The sequence below is a fragment of the Lontra canadensis genome, unplaced genomic scaffold, assembly GCF_010015895.1.
Source record: "Lontra canadensis isolate GAN:19392208 unplaced genomic scaffold, GSC_riverotter_1.0 scaffold2, whole genome shotgun sequence".
Taxonomy (NCBI): domain Eukaryota; kingdom Metazoa; phylum Chordata; class Mammalia; order Carnivora; family Mustelidae; genus Lontra; species Lontra canadensis.
In genome coordinates this window covers 29,220,680-29,246,244 of record NW_022630996.1, presented here as the reverse complement: position 1 = coordinate 29,246,244, position 25,565 = coordinate 29,220,680, and the positions used below count along the sequence as shown (strand labels likewise).

Below are 25,565 nucleotides of genomic sequence, written 5' to 3'. Positions count from 1 at the left end.
CACTTGGACTGTTGACCCACCTCCCCTTTGATAACTATCAGCTTTTTCTCTATAGTTAAGAGTCTATTTCTTGGTTTGCTCTCTCTCCTTTTTTTCCCATTTGTTCATTTGTTTTGTTTAAATTTCACGTATGAGATCAAACAGTATTTGTCTTCTCTGACTAAATTATTTCACTTTGCATTATATTATACTCTGCAGCTTCATTCATGTTGTTACAGATGGAAAGACTTTGTTTCTTTTTATGTCTTTCTCTGGGTGACTTATTTTGCTTAGCATAATGTCCTCGAGTTCCAACCACGTTGTTGCAAATGGCAAGATTTCTTTTGATGGCTGCATAGTATTCCATTACACACACACACACACACACACACACACACACACACACACACCACTTCTTCTTTATCCATTCATCCGTTGATGGACATCTAGTTTCTTTCCATAGTTTGGCTATTGTGGACATTGCTGCTATAAACATTCAGGTGCACATACCCCTTTAGATCACTATATTTGTATCTTTAGGTACTGGGTCGTAGGGTAGCTCTATTTTCAACTTTTTGAGGAACCTCCATGTTTTCTAGAGTGGCCACACCAGGGTGCATTCCCACCAACAGTGTAGGAGGGTTCCCCTTTCTCTGTATCCTCGCCAACATCTGTCATTTCCTGATTTGTTCATTTCAGCCATTCTGACTGGTATGAGGTGGTATCTCATTGTGGTTTTGATTTGTATTTCCCTGATGCCGAGTGATGTGGAGCACTTTTTCATGTGTCTGTTGGCCATCTGGATGTCTTCTTTGTAGAAATGTCTGTTCATGTACTCTGCTCATTTCTTGATTGGATTATTTGTTCTTTGGGTGTTGAGTTTGGTAAGTTCTTTATAGATTTTGGATACTAGCCCTTTATCTGATAATGTCATTTGTGAATATCTTCTTCCATTCTGTCAGTTGTCTTTTGGTTTTGTTGACTGTTTCCTTTGCTGTGCAAAAGCTTTTGATCTCAATGAAGTCCCAAAAGTTCATCATTTTTGCCCTTGCTTCCCTTGCCTTTGGTGATGTTTCTAGGAAGAAGTTGCTGTGGCTGAGGTCGAAGAGGTTGCTGCCTGTGTTCTCCTCAAGGATTTTGATGGATTCCTTTCTCACATGGAGGCCCTTCATCCATTTTGAGTCTATTTTTGTGTGTGGTGTAAGGAAATGGTCCAGTTTCATTTTTCTGCACACGGCTGTCCAGTTTTCCCAACACCATTTGTGGAAGAAACTTTTTTCCATTGGACATTCTTCCCTGCTTTGTTGAAGATTAGTTGACCATAGAGTTGGGGGTCTATTTCTGGGCTCTCTATTCTGTTCCATTGATCTATGTGTCTGTTTCTGTGCCAGTACCATACTGTGTTGATGATGACAGCTTTGTACTAGAGCTTGAAGTCTGGAATTGTGATGCCACCGACTTTGGCTTTCCTTTTCAACATTCCTCTGGCTATTCGGGGTCTTTTCTGGTTCCATATAAATTTTAGGATTATTTGTTCCATTTCTTTGAAAAAATTGATGGTATTTTGATAGAGATTGCATTAAATGTGTAGATGGCTTTAGGTAGCATAGACATTTTCACAATATTTGTTCTTCCAATCCATGAGCATGGAACATTTTTCCATTTCTTTGTGTCTTCCTCAATTTATTTCATCAGTATTTTATAGTTTTCTGTGTACAGATTCTTTCTCTCTTTGGTTATCTCTCTCTCTCTCTCATAAGTAGGTTCCACACCCAGTGTGGAGCCCAATGTGGGGCTTGAACTCATGACCCTAAGATCAAGACCTGAGCTGAGATCAAGTATCTGATGCTTAACCAACTGAGCCACCCAGGAACCCCTTGATGAGTATTTCATTGCATATCTATCTATCACTTATTCTTTATCCATTCATCTATTGATGGACACTTTGTGTGCTGCCATAGTTTAATCATAAATAATGCTGCTATAAACAGAGATGCATATAGCTGTTTGAATTAGTGGCTGTGTATTTTTTGGGTAAATATCCAGTAGTGTGATTGCTGAATTGTAGGGCAGTTCTATTTTTAAGTTTTTTGAGGAACCTTCATAATGTCTTCCACAGTAAATGCACGAGTTTACATTCCCATCTACATGACGGTTTCTTTTTCTCCACATCCTTGCCTACTCTTGTTTATTTTCTTCTTGACTTTCACCATTCTGACAGGTGTGAGGTGATATCTTGTTGTAGTTTTGATTTGCCTTTCCCTGATGAGTGATGTTGAGTATCTTTTCATGTGCCTATTAGCCATCTGATGTCTTCTTTGGAGAAATTTCTATTCATGTCTTCTGCCCATTTTTAAACAAGAATATTTGTGGTTTTGGTGTTGAGTTGTATAAGTTCTTTATATATTTTGGATACTAACCCTTTGATAGGTCAGTTGCAAATATCTTCTACCATTCAGTAGCTTGTCTTTTTGTTGATCATTTCTTTTACTGTGCAGAAACTTTATTTTGGTGTAGTCTCAATAGTTTATTTTTTGCTTTTTTCTCCCCCAGCCTTAGGAGAGCTACCTAGAAAAATGTTGTTATGGCCCATGTCAGGGAAATGACTACCTCCTCTTTTCTAGGGTTTTTATGGTTTCAGGTCTTGCATTTAGATCTTGAATCTGTTTTGAATTTATTTTTGTGGATGGTGTGAGAAAGTGGTCCAGTTTCGTTCTTTTGCATGTAGCTGCCCAGTTTTCCCAAGACCATTTGTGGAAGAGTCTCTTTTTCCTATTCTATATAAACTCCTCCTTTGTTGAAGATTGACCATATAATTGTGGGTTTATTTCTAGGTTTTCTATTCCATTCCAACGATCCATGTGTCTATATTTATGTCAGTACTCCACTGTTCGATTACCACAGCTTTGTATTTTAACTTGGAAATCTGGAATTGTGATACCTCTTCTATTTTTCAAGACTGCTTTGGCTATCTGGGGTCTTCTGTGGTTTCATACACATTTTAGGTTTGTTCTAGTTCTGTGAAAAATGCTATTGGTATTTTGGTAAGGACTGATTTAAATCTGTAGACTGCTTTAGGTAGTACAGAATTTTAACAATATTTGTTCTCCCGATTCATGAGCATGGAATATCTTTCCATTTCTTTTATAGTGTCTCCTTCACTTCTGAATAAGTTGGCCAGGTAGAGTATTCTTGGATGGCAGTATCTTTTCTTTCAGCCTTTTGAACATAAAGTGGTATACCTTCTGGCCTGCAAAGTTTCTGCTGAGAAATCTGCCTAGAGATTTATGGGAGTTCATTTGTATGCAGTAAGTTGTTTTTTTGCTTGCTGCTTTTACTATTTTCTCCATTTTCTATTCCTTTTTTTGCTGCTGTGTTGTCTTCACATTAATGCTTCTGCTGTTTCTAGTCTCATGTTGAATGCCTCTTATGTATTTTTCAATTTAGTTAGATTTTTCAGCTCTGTGACTTATACTTGGTACCTTTTCCATATCTTTGTTGAAGTTCTCACTGTGTTAATTCATTCTTCTCTCCACTTTTATAAGTATCTTCATGACCATTACTTTGAATTCTTTAGTAGGTAAATTACTTACCTCTATTTCATTAATTATTTTCCCCTGGAAGTTTTATTTATTTATTTTTCTTTCCATTTGGAACATATTCCTCTCTTCATTTTGACTCTCTGTGTTGGTTTCTATATAGCAGATGACATCAAAGCCTCTTCCAGTTTTGAAGGAGTGGCCTCATCTAGGAGATGAAACTTGTTATTCAACTCTGTCTCAGTTCTTGGTTGTCTTTCAAACCTTTATGCTTGTCCAAGCAGGCTATTACATTTTTAATAGCTTCCAGTAGTTGAGGATATGCCAAGACCTGTCAGTGTCCTTGTAGGGGATGATGTCAGTACCTAGACTCAGGCTGACTGGAAGGCAGACCTCCAGGCTTCAGCTTTTTTTTTTTTTTTTTTTTTTTAAAGATTTTATTTATTTATTTGACAGAGAGAGATCACAAGCAGGCAGAGAGGCAGGCAGAGAGAGAGGAGGAAGCAGGCTCCCTGCCGAGCAGAGAGCCCGATGCGGGGCTCGATCCCAGGACTCTGAGATCATGACCTGAGCCGAAGGCAGCGGCTTAACCCACTGAGCCACCCAGGTGCCCCCAGGCTTCAGCTTTTAAAAGTATGTAAATATATTACAGTCCTGTGGGACAACAAGTGTAAGGCTTCACTGAGAAGCAGGCCATCTGGAGGCATCCCCTGGGTGGCAAAGCAATCAGGGCTCCAGGCAAGTGTATAGGGTCTTTCCTGGGTGATAGTAATGAGATGGAGCAAGGCAGATGGAAAATACAAGATGGTGTCCTCAGCCTATGTGCCTTGGGAGCAGATCTGTATGACACTGAACGTGTGCCAAGCCTGAAGGAGGTCCCTAAAGCCAACCAGACCAAGCAAGGATGCCTCCTTCACAGAAAGACTGGGCAGTGTGCCTCAGTCTGCTATCTGTGCAGTGCCCTGGAGGGTGGTAGCCTGCTAGTCTGCTCAGAACAATCTCTCCAAGTGCCATTGTCCCACAGGATCCAAGAATGCTAGCCCTCCACTCCCCGTCCCAGCCACGAGAGCCAGGTGAGAAAGGGGTGATCCCTGAAGGCATCTACACAAACTAGGGCACCAGATGCATATACAGCTCCCCTCCAGGAGACACTGGCATTTGGGAGCACAGCAGAGAGTGAGCTCAAAGATAAGGCCCACCCATAAAAATCTCTGGAAAGGATTAGAGTCAGCCCCAAGATATGTGTTTAATTAGAAGTCTGCCATTCAGGCTGTAGTTGTGATGATTACCTAATAATTTTCCTTCACTGTAAGACAGAGCTCCTTGGTCTGATGCCTCCTGCTGTGCCCTAAGAAAATTAAGGAATTTTCTTCACTGATTACAGTTCTGTGGGACCCATAAGTGTAAGACTTACTGGCCAACAGAGCCAGGGATGCAAAGATATACCCTGGCAGCAGTTGCAAAAACTGAAATGCCAGACAGGGGGTATGAGCTCCTTTTTGGAGACACTGACTATTACAGTGCCACAGAAGGAATACATGCTCCCTTGGCCACAGCCAGGAGATCAAGTTTGCAGCCTATTTAATGTAATTATTGATACACTAAGGTTTAGATCTGTAATTCTTTTTTACTTTGTCCCCTCTTCATTATAGCCTTTGATCTCTTTCTTCCATCTTTTGAATTAAATAAATTTATGATTTTATCTTATCACCCCATTGGCTTATTAGCTTTAACTCTTTTGTTATTTCAGTGATTGCTTTAGGATTTAATGTGTGTATCTTTAATAATCTACCTTCAAGTATTTCACCACTTTAATATAAAAACCTAAAAATAGTATATTTTCCTTCTCTAATTTCATCCTTTGTGCTATTATTGTCAGACTTTTTTTTTTTTAAACTTATAAACCACCCTCCATATTATTCTTGTTTAAATGGATGTATTAGTTTGCAAAGACCGCTGTAACACAATACTGTAAACTGGATGGCTTAAACAGAAATGTATTTTGTCACAGTTCTAAAGGCTAAAAGTCTGAGATCAAGGTGTCTACAGGGTTGGTCATTTTGAGGGCTGTGAAGGAAAATCTGTTCATGCCTTTATTCTAACTACTGGTTGTTGGCAAGCTTCGTGTTCTTTGGCTTACTAGAACTATCATCCCTCTGCCTTCACATGACATTTTTCCCTGTATGGGTGTTTCTAAGCCAGAATTTCTTTTTATAACATTACAATCATACTGAATTAGGCCCCACCCCACCTACTAACCTCATTTTTACTTGATTATCTCTGTAAAGACCATATCTCCAAATAAAGTAACACACTGAAAGTTAGGACTCCACATATCTTTTCAAGGAGGAACAGGACAGAATTCAACCCATAATAACGGTCCGGTGTCTTTCAGAGAGTTTAATTTAAAAAACTGCATTTCTAACAACTTTGTACTTATCACTTCCTGTATTCTTCATCATTTTGTGTAGATCTATATTTGCACTTGGTTGAAGCACTTCTTCCTTAACATTTCTTGAAATGTAAACTGGCTGATGTTGAATCCCTAAAGCTTTTGAATGCATGAAAAATATTTTGTTTTTATTTTTGAAAGATATTTTTGCTTGGTGACAAATTATTATCCTTCACTATTTCAACATGCCCTTTAAAAAAATCTGGTTGCGGGGCGCCTGGGTGGCTCAGTGGGTTGGGCCTCTGCCTTCGGCTCGGGTCATGATCTCAGGGTCCTGGGATCGAGTCCCATATCGGGCTCTCTGCTCAGCGGGGAGCCTGCTTCCCCCCTCTCTCTCTGCCTGCCTCTCTGCTTACTTGTGATCTCTCTCTGTCAAATAAATAAATAAAATCTTTAAAAAAAAAAAAAAAATCTGGTTGCTTTTAAGAATTTCTCTTTATCACTGTGTTTTGATTTTGTGTTATGTGTTGGGGGGGGTTGATTACCATGTGCCTTGGTGTAATCTAGTTTCTTGAGCTGTGGGTTTGTTGAGCTTCTTGGATTTGTATATTTATAGCTTTTTATCAAGTCTGGAAAATTTTAGGCCATTATTTCTTTAATCTCCCTGCCTTGTGGGAGGGACTACAGTTATACCTGTATTTGGCCACTTGATATTATCTCATTGCTCACTGATGTTCTTCCAGCTTAAATTCTTTTTGTATTTAATTTTGGATGGTTTCTATTGTCATGTCTTCAATTTAATTTTTCTTCTGCAATATCTAACATGCCTTAATTCCTTCTAGTATGTACTTCATGTCCTACATGGTAGTATGAAGTCTCTGGAAGTTAGATTTGGTATTTTTAAGTATGTTCTATGTCTCTAAACTTTTTGTACATACAGAATACAGTCATCCTGTGCCTATTTTAATGTCCTTGTTTCCTAATTTTAACATCTGTGTCAGTTCAGGGTTGGTCTTTGTTGATCATAGCCTGTTATTTCTTATTGGATGTCTAACGTGGATTTTTACCTTTTTGGGCACTGGATGGCATTGTATTGCTATGAATATTCTTGAGCTTTGCTCTGGGATGTAGTTAAGTTACCTGGAGACACTGATCTTTTTGGGTCTTCTGAGATTTGTTTTGGTGGGACTGGACCATGGTTTAGTTTAAGGCTAAATATTTTCCAGTACTCAGGTAAGACTCTTCTGTATACTCTACTTAAGGCACTGTGATTGTTTAGGTTTCCAGTATGCCTGATGGGAATAGGTACTATTTTCATCCTATGTTGAGTGCCAGGCACTATAACCTCCACTCCTTTCGAGTGGAGTTGAGTCTTGTGTAGTTTTCTCACACATGTAATGTAGTGACCAGTACTCAGCTGAGTCCTCATCTTTGCCCTCCAAACTCCAGAGTTCTCCCTCTGTGCAGCTATCACATAACTGGTACTGTGTTCTCTGGACCCTAGCCACCTATGTTTAGTGCTCTCAGCTCACAATCAGTTGGGCTATGCCTTGGATTCCCTCTCTGTGTCATACCCTAGAAACTCTCTGAAGGGCAAATGCTGGTGCAAGAGTAGGGCTCAACTCACTTGTTTTCAGTGATCATTGTTCTTTATCACCTGATATTCAATGTCTTGTAAATTACTTATATTTTGTCCACTTTCTGTTGCTTTAGGCAGGGGGGAAAGAACAATCTGATCCTTGTTACTCCATTTTGCCTGGAAGTGAAATCTGATTCTATTACTGAACTTATATATAGCAGTTCTTTTGCCTTTCCCAATTACTTTAAAGTTCATGGCTCTCTATATAAACAAGTTTAGTATTTATTTGAGCCCAAAGTTTAGATCAAATGGTTATCACATTTCAGCAGTCCCTAAAGGATATCTCTAACGTGTTTCTTGAGGAAGGAATAAAATCCATGTACAAAGCCAAATGCATTTTAAAGTATAGGTCCTGAAGGCTCAGGAATTCTTTGCAGTGACCAGCTAAAAACAGCTATTTTACCATAAAGCAAACATCTGTCCACCTTTCAGAAGTAGAGATAATGGTAATGGTTTGTTAGCATTTTTTCATCAAAATTCAAAGGATTCATATGAAAGTTCAAACTCTGGAACTTTTCAATAATAATGGTAAACATTTCTTTAACACTCTCTATGTAACAGACACTGTACTATTTTAATTACTTCTTAACTAGACATTACAACTGTCCTATGAAACAGTCCATTATTAACCCCATCACAGAGATAAGAAAACTGCTTCAGAGTTACAACCCCAGGTTGAAATAAGATTCTATTCTTTTATTCATGATGTCGTTAATGAGTATGTACTAGGCACTCTTCTCAGTGCTAGGAATATAGCAGCAGGGTGAAAAATTTACACTGTAACACATTCTCTTTTTAACATTAAAAATGCAGTTTATAAAAAATTTTGGTGCCTAATGCTTTATGAAAACTAAATGGCAAATATGAATTTGTCATTAAGAAAAATAATCTAATTTTAAAAGCAGAGGAAACATTTAAGTAGTTTCATCTACTAAGTACAAATAGCTGGGATTTCATAAAGTTTTAACTGTATCAAAAGCCCCTGCTCTTGATATTATTCCTTAATGGCTCTACATCACAGTACACTTCAGAAAAAGATACCTCAAACAAACAAAAAGCCCAAATCTTAAAGCTATCTGGAAATCACTGCAATCTACTAAAGTCTCTGATTACAACAATAGATTAACAGGAAACAAATAAAAATCAGTATTATTTGACCAGTACCATATTTGTTAACTAAATGCTCAAAAATGTTCATGGAATATTTATTTGCTTCTGAACAGAAATTTCTTACCAACTTTTTCATAGAAAACACAATTGCTCTTTTAGGACTGTAAAGACAATGTTTTTCCTTGGTAAGATCTTCAAAACAAAACAGAACTATGCATACCTCTACAGCAGGTACAATGTCTATGCCAACAGTTAGAAATTCTTCAAACTTCAGAAATGGGTTAAAGCAGCTGCCAACATCAAGTAATCTGATCTTTCCTGAGGTCTGTAGCAACCTAAAAATAGATGATTTTCAGTTCACCTTTTATAGGATAAAACAAAGGAAAAGTTCAAGTATTTGAGAAAAAGATCATATAAATCGTTGGCTAAATTTTTGGTCTCAAGATCCCTTTAGACATTTAAAAATTACTGAGGGCCCTAAAGACCTTTCATACATGTGGGTTGTAGGTTACCAATAATACCATATCTGAAATTAAAACTGAATAGTGAAAAAACATTAATTCATTTATTTAACATGCTGCAATAGGCTTTTTAAAAAATGTAAATTATACTCTTAATATGAAAAATCTACATTAGCTAGATAATAAAAAGTGAGGCATTGTTTTATTTTTTCAAATGTCTTTAATGTCTGCTTTAATAGAGGGCAAGAATTCTCATAAGGGCTTTGTGTATAGGTTGTTGTAACATCACATGCCATGTGGGTTGGAAGACTCTACACTCATGAGAGAAAGAGTAATAGAGACAAATGACATCTCAATATTATTAAAATAATTTTTCACCCACAGAGATCCTGGAAGGGTCTCAAATCCCAAGACCACACTTGGAAAACTGTCCTTGTAGATAAAAGAATGCATACACAAATCAAATCTCATTAGTCAATTTAACAATGTCCTTGGACTTCACTTTGTCTCAGAAACTTTAAAGGAACCAAAAGAACATTATAAATAGTATTTTTAAACTTGTGAAAAATTTTTATATATGTGCAAGAGCTTTCCTCATGGCCAAAAATAGTCATTTCTGGTTTTATATATCTTCTTTTTCTACTATTGTATAAAGTTGGTCATCTATAACCACCATCAATTTATGTAGCAGCAAGTAAGGATAAAGGAAACTGGATTTTATTGGACCCAAGCCTGTAGTCCTAGTTTTCAGATAGTAAAGCAATAATAAAATTAAACTTCAGACATATTTCCTTTGATAATTTCCTTTAAAAAAACAAAGGAAAGAAAACATGAATCTTGTATAAAGGGCAGAGAGAACCAGTCCAGCTTCTCTTCCTTATACCTTGGTTATCAGTTTCCTTTGGATCCACTGGGAGATGTTAAAACTACAGACAGAAGTTTAAGCTCCTGAAAAACTCACTCTAAGTCAAAATAACAAAGTTGGCAATAAGTAAGGGTTATATTTTTATAAGAGCATAATGCCTAACATTTTATAGAAATGACTACCATCACCATTTGATTATAAATGAATAGGACTCATCTGATAGAGTATATGGCAGGATAGAGAGGGCTATCATTTTCCCTATCCATAAGAAGACTCAATACCTCTGATAATGCCTTCTAGATTAATGTCCATTCTTGAAAGGGAGTGAAAAGAGCTGCTCCAAGAGGTAATTTCCAGTACTGCAGCCCAAGAAAGCAGCTTAATATGTAGTTTGGGTGATGCATATAACAAAAAAAGATATGGAAAGTTGAATTAAGTTTGGTGATACTTGATATATCACAATATACTAGGCTCCAAGGCAGAAAGACACCAGCAAACCTATGTGGCACAGGGTTCAAGCTGCTAAACAGAGCAAAAGATCCAGTAGATAGGGGCCATAGAAATGCTTGTCATTTAGCTGACATCTGCTGCTGAACACAAATTTGAATACCCAAATCATAACCAGTTAGAATAAATGAATATCTGTAACAATAATAACATATACACTCTTAGATACCCTAGCCTCAAGTAAGGATTACAGGGACTAAGAACAAGACATAAGGATCAAAACCTGATTCTGCCCTTTACCTGTGTGTAAAATGGGGACCGTTATGGTGCCCACAGTTATGCGTTGTTTCCAGGATTAAATAGATAATGCATTTATAATGCTTCACCAGTATTTGCTATATGGCAAGTGCTCAAAAGTGGTAAATAATGTTAGCTGTTAATGTTACAGATGGAATTTTTTTTGTGGTTAATCCAGTAATGATATTCCTGAACATAGTAAGAGCAGAATTTGCCTCATATTAAATTATATGCTAGTAGATTCTGGTAAACTGGCTAGCAAATTCCTGGCAGTCTCTTAAAAAGTTCTTGTAAATTAAATTTTCTATCTGGATGGAGTATTCTAAATCATTCAAGTTAATTCAACATTATGATACAACCACCAATAACAGTATAATGGATTTATTCTCAGTATGTACCTAAATCCATTTCAAATTCTTTAATCTAGCTCCTTAATTTTTTATTTTCATCAAACATATTTACAGTTTAAAGAATAATCACAAAGTGACATCCAAGTAATTACCATCCAGGTCAAGAAATGAAACACTGCCCACACTCTGAAAGCATAACCCTCTTTGATGACATCCTTCATCCCTCTGTGTAAATGCAGCCACTATCCTGATTTTCATGGTAATCATTCTCTGCATTTCCTTTTATAGTCTTACGACCTATGACCACATGCCTAAGCAATACAGTTTTTGTTTTTTTGAAATAGAGTGTGAGAGTGGGCAGTGGGGATGTACAAAGGGAGAGGAAGAGAGAGTTTTAAAAATTTTTTTTAAGATTTTATTTATTTGCGAGAGAGTGAGACAGCATAAGCAAGGGGAGGAGCAGAGGGAGATGGAGAAACAGGCTTCCCACTAAGTCAGGAGCCTGACATTTGGCTCAATCCCAGGACCCTGGGATCATGACCTGAGTCGAAGGCAGATGCTTAACCAACTGAGTCACCCAGGCACCCCTAAACAATACAGCTTTATACTGTATTTTGCTTCTGTGACATTCTTTTTTCATTTCATATTGTTTGTAAGAGTCATCTGCACTTCTCCAGTTAATTAACATTAATTACTGTATAGTAGTAACTGCATACACTATATCCCACTGGGATTTTTGAGAAGGACACTAAGTGTAAAGATCATTTTGGGAGAATTCACAGCTTTACCATACTGAGAATCTTTTAATTCATGGACATGTCATAGTTCTCCCTCTGTTTAGTTTTTTTAAATTGTCTCCCATATCTTTTGTCCATATCTTTTGTTGGATTTGTATTTCTTGGTATCTCATTTTTTGATGGTATTACCATTTTTCCCTTATGGATAAATGTTACTTTTTTTTAAGATTTTATTTATTCATTTGACAGAGATCACAAGTAGGGGGGCGCGAGGGAGCAGGCTCCCTGCTGAGCAGAGAGCCTGAGGCAGGGCTTAATCCCAGGACCCTGAGATCATGACCCGAGCAGAAGGCAGAGGCTTTAACCCACTGAGCCACCCAGGTGCCCCAATAAATGTTACTTTTAAAAATACCATGCTTCACTGCTGGTTACTTAAAGGAGGTCCATACTGTGACACATAGTAATTAAAATGTTAAAGGCTGGAGATCGAGAAAAGGAGCAAGAAAGAAGTAAAAAGTCACATACAAGGGAAATCCCATAAGGCAATCAACTGATTTTTCAGGAGAAACTCTGCAAGACAGGGAAGACAGTAGCATGATATATTTTAAAAAACTGAAAGGAAAAAAACCTACTACCCAGAATACTCTAGCCAGCAAGATTATCATTCAGAATTGAAGGACTGAGTTTCTCAGACAAATAAAAGTTAGAGTAATTAATTTATCATCACTAAACCAGCCTTACAAGAAATGTTAAAGGGACTTCAAGTGGAAAAGAAAAGGTCATAAGTAGAAGAAAATTATCAATAAAATGTAAAATATGACATATTATAATGTGGCAGGGAGGGGGTAGTAAAAAGTTTTTTAAAATGTTCAAACTTAAGTGGCCATCAACTTAAAACTGATATACTTAAGATGCTTTATGTGAACCTCATGGTAACCACAAACCCAAAACCTACAATAGAAAAAAATAAGGAGAAAGAAAATCAAGCATAATACTACAGAAAGTCTTAGTCACAAGTGAAGAGAGCAAGAGAAGAGGAACAGAGAAGAACTACAAAATACAGGAAAAAAATAAACAAAATGGGGCACCTGGGTGGCTCAGTTTCAACCCAGCTTCAACCTGGGTTGAAGCCTTGGCGTTCGGCCCGGGTCATGATCCCAGGGTCCTGGGATCAAACCCAGCATCGGGCTCTCCCTGCTCCCTCCTCTCTCTCTGCCTTCTTGCGCTCTCTATCAAATAAATAAATAAAATCTTAAAAAAAAATGTGGCTGAGATTTAAAAAAAAAAAAAATGACAATAAGGACATAACTAATTACTTGAAATGTAAAGGATCGCAGAATGGATAAGGAGACTCATTTTAGACTTACATACAGACTGAAAGTGAAAGGATTAAAAGAAGTATTCCACGCAAATGGAAGCATGGGGGTGGAGAGGTCAGGGTGGCAATACTTGTATCAGACAAAGCAGATCTCCAAATGGAGATTAATAAAACATGAAGAAGGGTACTGCATACTGATAAAAGGGGTCAATCCAACAAGAGGATGTAACAATTGTAAATACCTATGCATTCAACATTGAAGCACCTAAATACATAAACAAGTATTAAGACATAAATGGAGAAACTTGAGAGTAATACAACAGTAGGACTTTAACAACAACCTACCTACATCAATGGATGGATAGCTTATACAGGCAGAAAATCAACAAGAAAACTGAGCAACACATCAGACCAGATGGACTTAAGAGCTATACACAGAACATTTCATCCAAAAACAACAGAATACACATTCTTTTCAAGAGCACTGGAAACATTCTCTAGGACATATCACGTTACTCCACAAAACAAGTCTCAATAAATTTAAGAGTAAAATCATATCGTGCATCTTTTCTGACCACGATGGTATGAAACTAGAAATCAGTCACAAGGAAGAAACTGGAAAAAAAGACAAGTGGAGATTAAACAATATGCTACTCAACAGCCAATGAGTTGCTAAAGAAATCAAAGGGACATGGAGAAAAATGAAAACAAAACCACAATGGTCCACATAATCTTTGGAGTTGTAAAAGGGAAATTTATAGTGATACAGGCTTATCACAAAAAAACAAGAAAAAGCTCAAACAATCTAACCTTAAACTTAAAAAGAAAAAAGAACAAAGAACAAAGGTCAAGGTTAGTACAAGAAAGGAAATAACAAAGATTAGATCAAAAATAAACTGAAGAGACCTGACAAAGGAAAAGAATAAAACCAAGAGCTGGTTCTTTGAAAATATAAACAAGTCTGGCTAAAGGCTTATCAATTTAATCAAGAAAAGAGGATTCAAATAAATAAAATCAGAAATGAAAGAGAAATAACAGATTTTAAGACAAAATTATAAAAAATTATATGCCCCAAACTGGGAAACCTAGAAAAAAATAAATTCCTAGATATAAACAATCAGAACTGACTGAAACATAGAAAATCTGAATACACTGATTTTTTAGTAATAAAATTCAGTCAGCAAACAAACAAACAAACAAACAAAAAAAACAACCCCAAACCAATAAACAGAAGTCCAGGACTAGATGGACTCACAGGTGAATTCCACCAACATTTAAAGAAAAGTTAATACTTGTACCCTTCAAACTATTCCAAAAACCTGACTAGGAAGAAAGATTCCCAAAACCTTTGTACAAGGCCAACATTAGCCTGATACCAAAACCAGACAAAAACACTACAAAATAGAAAACTATAGGCCAACATCACAGATAAACATAGATGCAAATATCCTCAACCAAATATTAGCAAATCTCGCTTTCAACAATTCATTTAAAAAAAGGGTCATTCACCACGATCAAGCAGAACTATTTCAGGGATGCAAGTATGCTATATTATTTACAAATTAATGTGATACAACACATCAACAAAAAGGATGAAAATCTTATTTCAACAGAGGGAGGAAACGCGTATGACAAAACGCAACATCTGTTTGTGATAAAAACTCTCAAAATCAGTTTGGAGGGAAAAACCTCAGTAAAATAAAGGCCATATATGAAAAACCCACAGCTAACATCATACTCAACGGTGGAAACACTGAAAGCTTTTCCTTTAAGATCAGGAAGGAGACAAGGATGTCCACTCTCACCACTTTTATGTACCATAGTACTGGAAATCCCAGCCACTGCAATCACACAAGGAAATGAAATAAAAAGCACCCAAACTGGTAAGAAAGATGTATAAAACTCTCATTATTTGCAGATGACATGATAGTCTGAATAAAAAGCCCTAAAGATCACACCAAAAAACTACCAGAATAAATGAATTCAGTGGCGTTGCATAATACAAAATTAATATACAAAATGGCTGTTTCCACAAAAGTAGCAGAAAAAGAAATTAAGAAAATAATCCCATTTACCATCACACCCAAAAGTATAAAATACCTAGGAATAAACTTAACCAAGGAGGGGAAAGACCTGTACTCTGAAAACTATTGAATATTGTTGAAAGAAAATGAAGAAAACACAGACTAATGGAAAGATAGTCCATACCCATGGAAGAATTAATGCTGTTAAAATGTCCATACTACCCAAAGCAATCTACAGATTCAATGCAATCCCTGTCAAAATACCAACAACCTTTTTCACAGAACTAGAACAAATAATACTAATATTTGTATGGAACCACAAAAGACCCTGAAGAACTTTAGGAAGAAAAAGCTGAGGGTATCACAATCCCAAATTTCAAGATATACTACTACAGAGCTGTACAAAACAGTGTGGTACTGGCACAAAATCAGACACATAGATCAACAGAAAAGAGTTGAGAAACCAACGCAAGCCGAAATGGTCAATTAATCTACGACAAGGCAAAAATTATACAATGGAAAAAAGACCATCTCTTCAATAAATGGGAACACCAGACAGCTATATGCAAAAAGAAGATATGGTCCATATATAATGGAGTATTATCCATCAGAAAGGATGAATACCCAACTTTTTAATCAACATGGATGGGACTGGAGAAAATTATGCTGAGTGAAATTAGTCCAGCAGAGAGAGTCAATTATCATATGGTTTCACTTACTTGTGGAGCGTAAGGAATAACACAGAGTACGTTGGGTGAAGGAGAGGCTAAGTGAGTTGGGGGAAATTGGAGGGGGAGATGAACCATGAGAGACTGTGGACTCTGAGAAACAAACTGAGGGTTTGGGGGTGGGGGTGGGGGTTGGGAGGGCCTGGTGGTGGGTATTGAGGAGGACACCTATTGCATGGAGCACTGGGTATGGTGAATAAACAATGAATCTTGGAACACTGACAAAATAAATTAAGAAAAAAAAAAAAGGACTCAACTTTCTTACACCATACACACAAAGAAATTCAAAATTGATTAAAGACCTAATGTGAGACATAAAACCATAAAATTTCTAAAAGAAAACATGGGCTGTAATCTCTTTGACATGGGTCCTAGCGACATTTTTCTTTATCTGTTTCCTCAGGCATACATCTCAATACCAAAAACCCAAATAATACAATTAAAAAATGGTCAGAGAAACTGAATAGACATTTTTCCAAAGATGACACATAGATGGCCATACAGATACATAAAACAAGTTCAACATCACTAATTCAGGAAATGCAAATCAAAACCACAGTGAGCTATTAACTTACATTTGCCAAAATGGCTAGAATAAAAAAGACAAGAAATGACAAGTGTTGGCAATGACGTGGAGAAAAAGGAATCCTTATGAACTGCTGGTGGGAATGGAAACTGGGTTAGCCACTGCGAAAACAGTATGGAAACTCCTTAAAATATTAAAAATAGAAATATTGTATGACCCAGTAATTCCACTGCTGGGCATTTACTCAAAGAAAATGAAAATATTTATTTGAAAAAATATGTGCATCCCTATGTTTATTTCAGCGTTATTTAAAATAGCCATGATATGAAAGCAACTCCTAGTGTCTATTTGGCAGATGAATGGATAAAGATGTGACTGATTATATATTTATACACACATATACATATATATGTGTATGTATACACACATACAATGAATACATATATAATACATACAATAGTATATATGTATGTGTGCATGTGTACACACACATACACACAATGGAGTATTAGCTCTAAAAAAGAAATCTTGCCAAATTCAACAACATGGATAGACCTAGAGGATATTAGGCTAAGTAAAATAAGTCAGAAAGAGGAGGAAAAATTTCACAATTTCATTTACACATGGGATCTAAAGAGCAAATGAATCAACAAACAAAAACCAGAAACAGACCCAAAAACACAGAAAAATGACGGTTGCCAGAGAAGGGGAGGTGCATAAAATGGGTGAAGTGGCAGTGGGAGATACAGCCTTCCATTTATAGAGTAAGTCACAGAGATAAAATGCATAGCATAGGGAATATATAGTCAACAGTAAGTATTGTGCTAGCATTGTATGGTGATAGCTGGGAAGCATACTTATTGTGAGCATAGCCTAAAGTATGGAGTTGTCAAATCACTATGCTGTCCACCTGAAACTAATGTTAACATTGTGTGTCAACTATTTGAATTAAAAAAAAATTAGTGAATATACTCATTTGATTCACATTTGTTTTATACTTTTTTTTTTTTAAGATTTTATTTCTTTGACAGAGAATGAAATAGCACAAGCAGGGGGAACAGCAGAGGGAGATGGAGAAGTGGGCTCCCTGCTGAGCAGGGGGCCCAGCACGGGGCTCAAGTCCAGGACCTTGGGATCAGGACCCAAGCCTAAGGCAGACACTTAACCACTGAGCCACCCAGGCACCCCCAATATAAAGGTTTCTGTATACTGTGGGGTTATGCGTGAACACTGAGTGAATTTCCTGTTCCTTGGTAATTTTCACCAGTGGCTTTAGCATCCATTAAAGATTTTGCTTATTATCAAGTTTGTTTTATTGTAGTTGTTAGAAAATGGTAATTTTTCAAAATCTTATTAGCTTAAATATTCATTGGTTCTCACTCTTCTGTACAGAAAACTTTCCTTTTGCCTCTACCAGGCAGTAGTACAGCAACATACTAAGTAAAATTCAGGATTTCTTTGCATTTCTCTTGTCCTTATAAAATATTACCTGTTAAGATTATTATAGTCAGAATGCTATATTCAGAAGCTACTGAATTTTTTTCCTCTCTGTTACTTGATACATACTAGGTTCCTTACTTTCTCTTCTTTTTGTTCTGTGTTTTTAATTATCCCTGTTATTTAATTTTATTTTTTGAATATGTAAAACATTATGGACTTTAAAAGGTCTGAACTACAAAGCAGGGATACAAAGGAAGGTATACTTAGATGTCCCATCCCTTCCTTAAAATCCTCCACCTCATTTCAAAATCCTCTGAGGTTTTATTCTAATTTTCCATCCTGAGGGTTTTTTTTTTTTTTTTGCAAAAATGAAAAAAAATTCCTTTCCAATCAATTTATAGAGGTCTTTCTTTTCTGCTTTCTTAAAAACAAATGGATGACTTTTTTCTTCTTTAAAGAATTATTTATTCATTTATTTGACAGAGCAAGAAATCCCAAGTAGGCAGACAGAGAGAGGAGGAAGCAGGCTTCCCGCTGAGCAGAGAGCCTGATGTGGGCCCAATCCCAGGACCCTGAGACCATGACCAGAACCGAAGGCGGAGGCTCAACCCACTGAGCCACCCAGGTGGCCACAAATGGATGACTTTTAATACCTTCTCAAGAACTGAGAGACCACGCATTAAAAAGCAGTGAAGAACATTTGAACAACATGATTAACAAACTTGCCCTAATGGCTAAAAATAGAAAGTGCACCTCAAAATTGCAAAGTAATATTCATTTCACCCATACATGTAACTTTTATAAAATGTTTTATGAAAATTTATCAAACGGGTGCCTGAGTGGCTCAGATGGTTGGGCACTTTTTGCTCAGGTCATGATCCCAGGGTTCTGGCCCTACATTGGGCTCTCTGCTCAGTGGGAAAGCCTGTTTCTTCTCCCTCTCCCACACCCCCTGTTTGTGTCCCCTCTCTTGCTTTCTTTCTCTGTCAAATAAATGAATAAAATCTTTAAAAAACAAAACCCTTATAGTGAAGAAATCTGGTAGACACCACTTTAGTCAAATGATTGAATTTAATATCACTGAGAATGGAACAAAATAACACGTGCCCTCTTACAATGAGAACACAGTATGATCTGTGTAGTATGTCTATCAAGTGTTTAACACGCATCTATACCACAGGGAATGAGAGAATGTACACATGAGGGGGAGGGGCAGAGGGAGAGAGACACTCAAGCAGACTCTGCACTGATCATGGAGCCTGATATACACTCTCTCCCAAATAAATACATAAATAAGTTTTATGTATTTATTTGAGAGAGAGAGAGTGTACACGCACAGAGGGGGCGGCAGGGGGGAGGGAGAGGAACAAGCAGACTTCTATGAAAGGGCAGACCACAACTAGGGTCTTGATCTCATGACCCTGAGATCACGATCTGAGCCGAAACCAAGAGTCAGATGCTTGAAAGACTGAGCCACCTAGATTCTGATGTGATTTACTGACATATGTTGATTTATATCTATTATCTTTCTTTACACTTTTTCATTTGTTCTACCTGTTAGAAACAATGCACATACGACACACAAATCACATTTTGATATAATTCAGAATGGTTCACAGATTCCTACTTGCATCATCCTGAACTTCTACGTATAGGTAGTGAGGATGAAGACAAGGGTTTACAGAATCACTGTCTTGATCTGCTATAGTTTAGCAGCAAGAACAGAAAACCACTAAACTAGCTTAAGCAAAATAAGGATTTTCTTTAAATATTAAAAGGTATCTGGTGGAATTCAATTTTAATAAGTACAGGTGGTCTTCATGAGAATGGAGGAGTCACTAAGCAGAAACTTTTCTGTCTTCCTCCCTTTCAGAAAGCTGCCTCAGTTGCCTACAAAAAATTTTCTGGACTCTGATGACTGACTAAAGTGGACATAGTCCTGTATCTCTGGATATTATTAAAGTATAATTAGTTCTTACTTCAGTTTATAGTACTTAGTATTGACATATAGCCAAGATACAAACTAGAAATATTAAGCAGCCCCATCAAATTAATTATAAATATTAGTATTTGTGATTCCATCTCTGAATTCATGTTTAGCACTGTTAGGATGAGCTCCTTAAATTCCCTTCCAAGACACCTAATTACTCTCAGATGGCTTTTCCCAGGTTACACTTTCCATACTCTTCCCATAGCAATCTATGACCCATCAAAGCCATATAATTTTCTGAAACATCACTACAAAATTAACACCAAATTCAACCACAATAGACAACTGACCAAAATTAAGAATGTTCAAAAGGAATGTGGAATAGGTATGATAACATATTAAACAGTCTTAATAAATTTTGTGGTATATGGCAGTACTTTAGAAATAGGCATATGTTCTCTGGATAGTATTCTGGGGTATTTGGACACATGTTTTCTAAATGTACTCTATATAAAGCTATTTTTTCCACATGCAAAATGTGACTGTGGAAAGATTTGAGCTATTAAAAAAATATCTATTACCATACCTTGAGAAACACAACTAAAAAATCTGCTGCATTTATTACTGATGGTAACGCAAATTTGTGGAAAATTAGCTTTTTCTTACTAGAAAACAGGTCAAGAGGTTATTAGGAAGCAAATGACTTCCTGAAGGACTTTTTCAAAAAGGAAAATACTGTTAGATTGGTTTCTATTTTCAGCATATCTATATTACCTCTCCTCATTTACATTCTGTCAGGTGATAAAACATGCTGATTAGAAAACAAAATTTGGCAGGGCACCGGGGTGGCTCAGTTGGTTAAGTATCTGACTCTTGGTTTCAGCCTAGGTCGTGATATTGTGGTTGTGGGATGGAGCCCCATGTTGGGCTCCATGCTGAACGTGGAGTCAGCTTCAGATTCTCTCTCCCTTTCCCTCTGTTCTTCCCCTGACTTGCTTATACTCTAATAAATTAAAAAATAAAATCTTAAAAAATTTTTGATTAAAAAATTTATCTTTTATGTTTCTTTCACATCTTTTTTTTTTTTTTTAAAGATTATTTATTTATTTGACAGGGAGAGAGATTGCACAAGCAGGGAGAATGGAAGAGGGAGAAGCAGGGAGCCCAACACAGGACTCAATCCCAGGACCCCAAACCATGACCTGATCCAAAGGCAGTCACTTAACCAACTAAGCCACCCAGGCGCCCATATGCTTCTTTTACATCCTAATGCCTCTTTGAAATGTTCAATTCCTCAGTAAATTTTCATTTTTTGGTTTCTTTATAAAAACTTATATAGGGACTCTTATACAGAGAGTCTTAAAATTTCATTATTAGAAAACATTTTTAAAATTTTTTAAATTTAAAATTAAGAAGAACCCTTATATGCAGAAATGTATAGCCTGTTCAAATAACCTACTTAAATTTCCCACATTGTTTTTTATTCAATATTGTCTTTGTTCTCTTTTTCAACAAGTTATAGTATAAGATCGTATTTCTTTACTCTTTTCCCCTCAATTCCCACCCTGCATGGTTAAATACTTTAGTAAGGAAATACAGGATTTAATTTCCTATAATTTTCTCTCTGGCATGCTGCCAGTGTCAACAACAGCATCTTAAATGTCTCAGGATATATTAAGAGGGAGAAGTATTCTCTATGTATAATTTTTCACTCATTTCGTAAGAGAAGCTGGTAATATTTACCCAAGTGTATAGTTTAGTAGTTTTTTCAAAGTGCTTTCTACAGAGCTGTAGATATTTTCTAGAGCCCAATCAAGGGCCAACAAAGGCAGACATAAGAGATACTGAGAGGCTACAACTTCTACACCCTTTGACCAGCCCATAAACTGTTTCTTCAAAAAAAAAAAAAAAAGTTTTTATGGTTAAAATGGTCAAAATCAATGCTCTAGACCTTACTAACAACCCTGCTGGTTTGAAGTAGGGGAAAGGGAAAACTGGGTTTCTATCTCATATCTTTTTGAGGGAAAAACCCAAGACAAAACACATTTTTAGAGTATATGTATAAATAGCATTATCACTTATTGAATCCATGAGTCAAATATACATGAGAAAGTTTTCTAAAACCAACTTTTAGAGCGTATAGATGACAAGTAAGCAGGTAAAAATTACTAGATAGTGTAGATCACATAAGAACCATTAATTCTAACTGTCCTTGTCTCAATCATTTCTTCAAGAAACAGCAGAAAAATAGGTAGAATAGACAGACAACTTCTAACTCTGATCAAGATTATCATTTTTTATAACACATTCTTATCACTTAGCACAAAGAATATATTGGAGGGAGATTAAGTGTGGTAAGTAATGGTTGCTTATAAACTAAATAATCTGCATTAAGTAGAGGAAGTCAGCTTTAACAAGGGAAGAGAAGACAAGTGTTGTTGGCTACCCAAGCAGATTTCCTGAAACAGTCTTAAAGGATGCACCTCTGTCAATGTATTAGTGAGTGTAGGAAATGTATTCTCTTTTTAAAGAACTATAGGCACTTAAGTATATAATAACTCTATAATAAAGAAATTCAATTTAATTTTTGTAGTTCAATGTTTTCCCAAATTTATTTTGCTGACAAACTCCCTTTTCAATTACTACCCTTTCAATTATTACCTATTTTATAGAACTTTTCTGGGTAACTTTTGAGACTGGAGACAGGAAAAGACAGGAAAATTGGAGACAAGAGAGTGGCATGGAGACATAGTTTCTAGGCAAAAAAACTGAAAAAAACTGAACAGATAAACCAGAAACTCCATATACAGAGATCAGAGAGGGTTAGAAAAGATCTCAGCCATGCTTTCAGAGGAATGACAAGATTCTTGCTCTTAAAGACAACGTTCTTTAAGCTGCCATCATGGTGATCACTGTAAGCATATAACAATGGCTCCTATTCATCAGTGAAGTTCTTATGAGTAGGCATATTTAGATATAAATGGGAAAATGATGTAAAGGAATGAGGGAAATGCTAAAAGGAATTAAAACCCAATAATATTAACCCACATTAGCAATAAAAAAAAACAAATACAAATATACATCTAAAGTTGCAGACTGCAAAAATTATAAAAATAATTTGTACTTACTGAGGTCAAAGTGAAGTTTACATACATGATTGTCACACTAATGACAATGAAAAATGATAAAATTCCTGAGTTGTGCTCATATGGTGTCTTTTTGATTTACAGAAAAAGTAACCTTCCTTAAAATTAAAAAAAAAAAATTGAGATAGTATATTACTGCACAAATTAAACAACTGAATACTGCAGCCCATCCTGGTTCTGCCCAGAGAGACTTTCCAGAGCCAAAGAGAAGCAACCAGGCTGTGCAAATATATGCAAACAAACCCCAGACCGTGAAGTACACACACTTTTAGTGATCCTTTATAACCTCTATTGCACCTTCATGAAATGAGCTTGTCAGTGTCACTGTGGTAGGTGAGCAAACACTGGGCCTCCAGAGAGCAAGCAGGAGAGAGTGGTAACCCCTGGGATGCCTGGTATGGATGGGATAAAAAAGGCAATGTGTGTATTTATATATATAATATATATATACGCACTTATATATATATTATATATATGCATATGTGTGTGTGTATTTATATATGTATTTTATAAATGTCAGTGTTCTCTTTTGTAAAGATAAGACAGGAGGTTACCACACCATCCACTCTCAATTTAGTGTATATGCCAACCATGAGAATGACTCCCTCTTGGGATGTGATGTGTTTTATAGTGCACAACCTGAATATTACTTGTAGCAACCTTTTATTAACTTTTTGTAGAACAAAATGGAAATATTTAGCAAGAACACTGAAATATTCGTATCTTTCAACTTGTACTATTATTATCACTATAAGTTTTAAGGACATGACAGAACATATCAATCATGAATTTGATGAATTAAAATACAGCTATTAAATACAAAGACCAAAGCAGACACCTATGTTTTCTTAGCCAGTGAAAACAGAATACACACACACACACACACACACACACACTTTGAAAGCACCAATGTAAAACTATATATGCAAATGAAAGGTAACTAATTTTGAGATGGTGAAATCACTAAAGAATGTATTTTAAATGTCTATAATGACTTTTCTTAAAGTCTGAAGTTCCCATTCTTAAGTGTGTTTAAATATCCCAACTGTAATACTTAGTTTGTTTAAAAATCCCAGTTACAGCAAAGATGAATTTTTCATGACATATTAATAATCATGAATTTCAAATTAATGAGGCTTTATTATATGTCAGAGATTTACTTCTGAAAGCTCATATACTTAATGAAACATTCATAAGTATTTTCTGTGAGTGTTAACAATTAAGGTTATTTATTTTATTTTTTTTAAAGATTTTATTTATTAATTTGACAGAGAGAGACAGGGAACACAAGCAAGGGGAGTGGGAGAGGGAGAAGCAGGCCTCCCGCTGAGCAGGCAGCCCCATGCGATGGAGGGCTTAATCCCAGAACCGTGGGATCATGACCTGAGCTGAAGGCAGACGCTTAACCACTGAGCCACCCAGGTGTCCCTTAAGGTTATTTGTAAAGGACACCCACTACAGTGCTCCTAAAAGTAGAGAAAATTAAAAAATCATCTGGCAGTATAGGAAGCCCATATCAGAACTTCTATTTACCTGTGATTTTTATTTCTATAATAAGAAAGTAAGCTCTACTGGCACATGAATTGACACTGACATTCTGTGATGGTTATTTTTATGCATTATTTTGACTAGGTAACAGTAAACAGGTATTCGGTCAAAGACCAGTCTGGATGTCACTGTGAAGGTATTTTTAAAGAAGGGATTAACATTTAAATTGGAAGACTGAGAGAAAGGCCCCAAACAAATAAAATCATGAATGAAGGAGGAGAGGTCACAACCAACACCAAAGAAATACAAACAATTATAAGAAGATATGATGGGCAACTATACGCCAACAAATTTGACAATCTGGAAGAAATGGATGCATTCCTAGAGACATATAAACTACCAAAACTGAACCAGGAAGAAATAGAAAACCTGAACAGACCCATAACCAGTAAGGAGATTGAAGCAGTCATCAAAAATCTCCCAACAAACAAGAGCCCAGGGCCAGACGGCTTCCCGGGGGAATTGTCCCAAACATTTAAAGAAGAATTAATACCTATTCTCCTGACACTGTTCCAAAAAATAGAAATGGAAGGAAAACTTCCAAACTCATTTTATGAGGCCAGCATCACCTTGATCCCAAAACCAGACAAAGACCCCGCCAAAAAGGAGAATTACAGACCAATATCCTTGATAAACAGAAATGCAAAAATTCTCACCAAAATATCAGCCAATAGGATCCAACAGTACATTAAAAGGACTATTCACCACGACCAAGAGGGATTTATTCCTGGGCTGCAAGGTTGGTTCAACGTCCGCAAATCAATCAACGTGATACAATACAAAATAAAAGAACAAGAACCACATGATCCTCTAAATAGATGCTGAAAAAGCATTTGACAAAGTACAGCATCCTTTCTTGATCAAAACTCTTCAAAGTGTAGGGATAGAGGGTACATACCTCTACACCATCAAAGCCATCTATGAGAAACCCACAGCGAATACCATTCTCAATGGGGAAAAACTGAGAGCTTTTCCCCTATGGTCAGGAACATGGCAGGGATATCCACTATCACCACTGCTATTCAATGTACTACTAGAAGTCCTATCCTCAGCAATCAGACAACAAAAAGAAATTAAAGGAATCCAAAT

General features: G+C 36.4%; 1 protein-coding gene across 1 annotated transcript in view; it reads right to left on the bottom strand.

Moving 5' to 3' along the window:
- BMT2 (base methyltransferase of 25S rRNA 2 homolog) overlaps positions 1-25,565 on the bottom strand; it is a 98,397-nt gene that overhangs the window by 8,537 nt on the left and 64,295 nt on the right. The window contains 1 exon segment of the mRNA XM_032871151.1: positions 8,880-8,994. Within this exon segment, the coding sequence (XP_032727042.1) occupies positions 8,880-8,994 (115 nt within the window).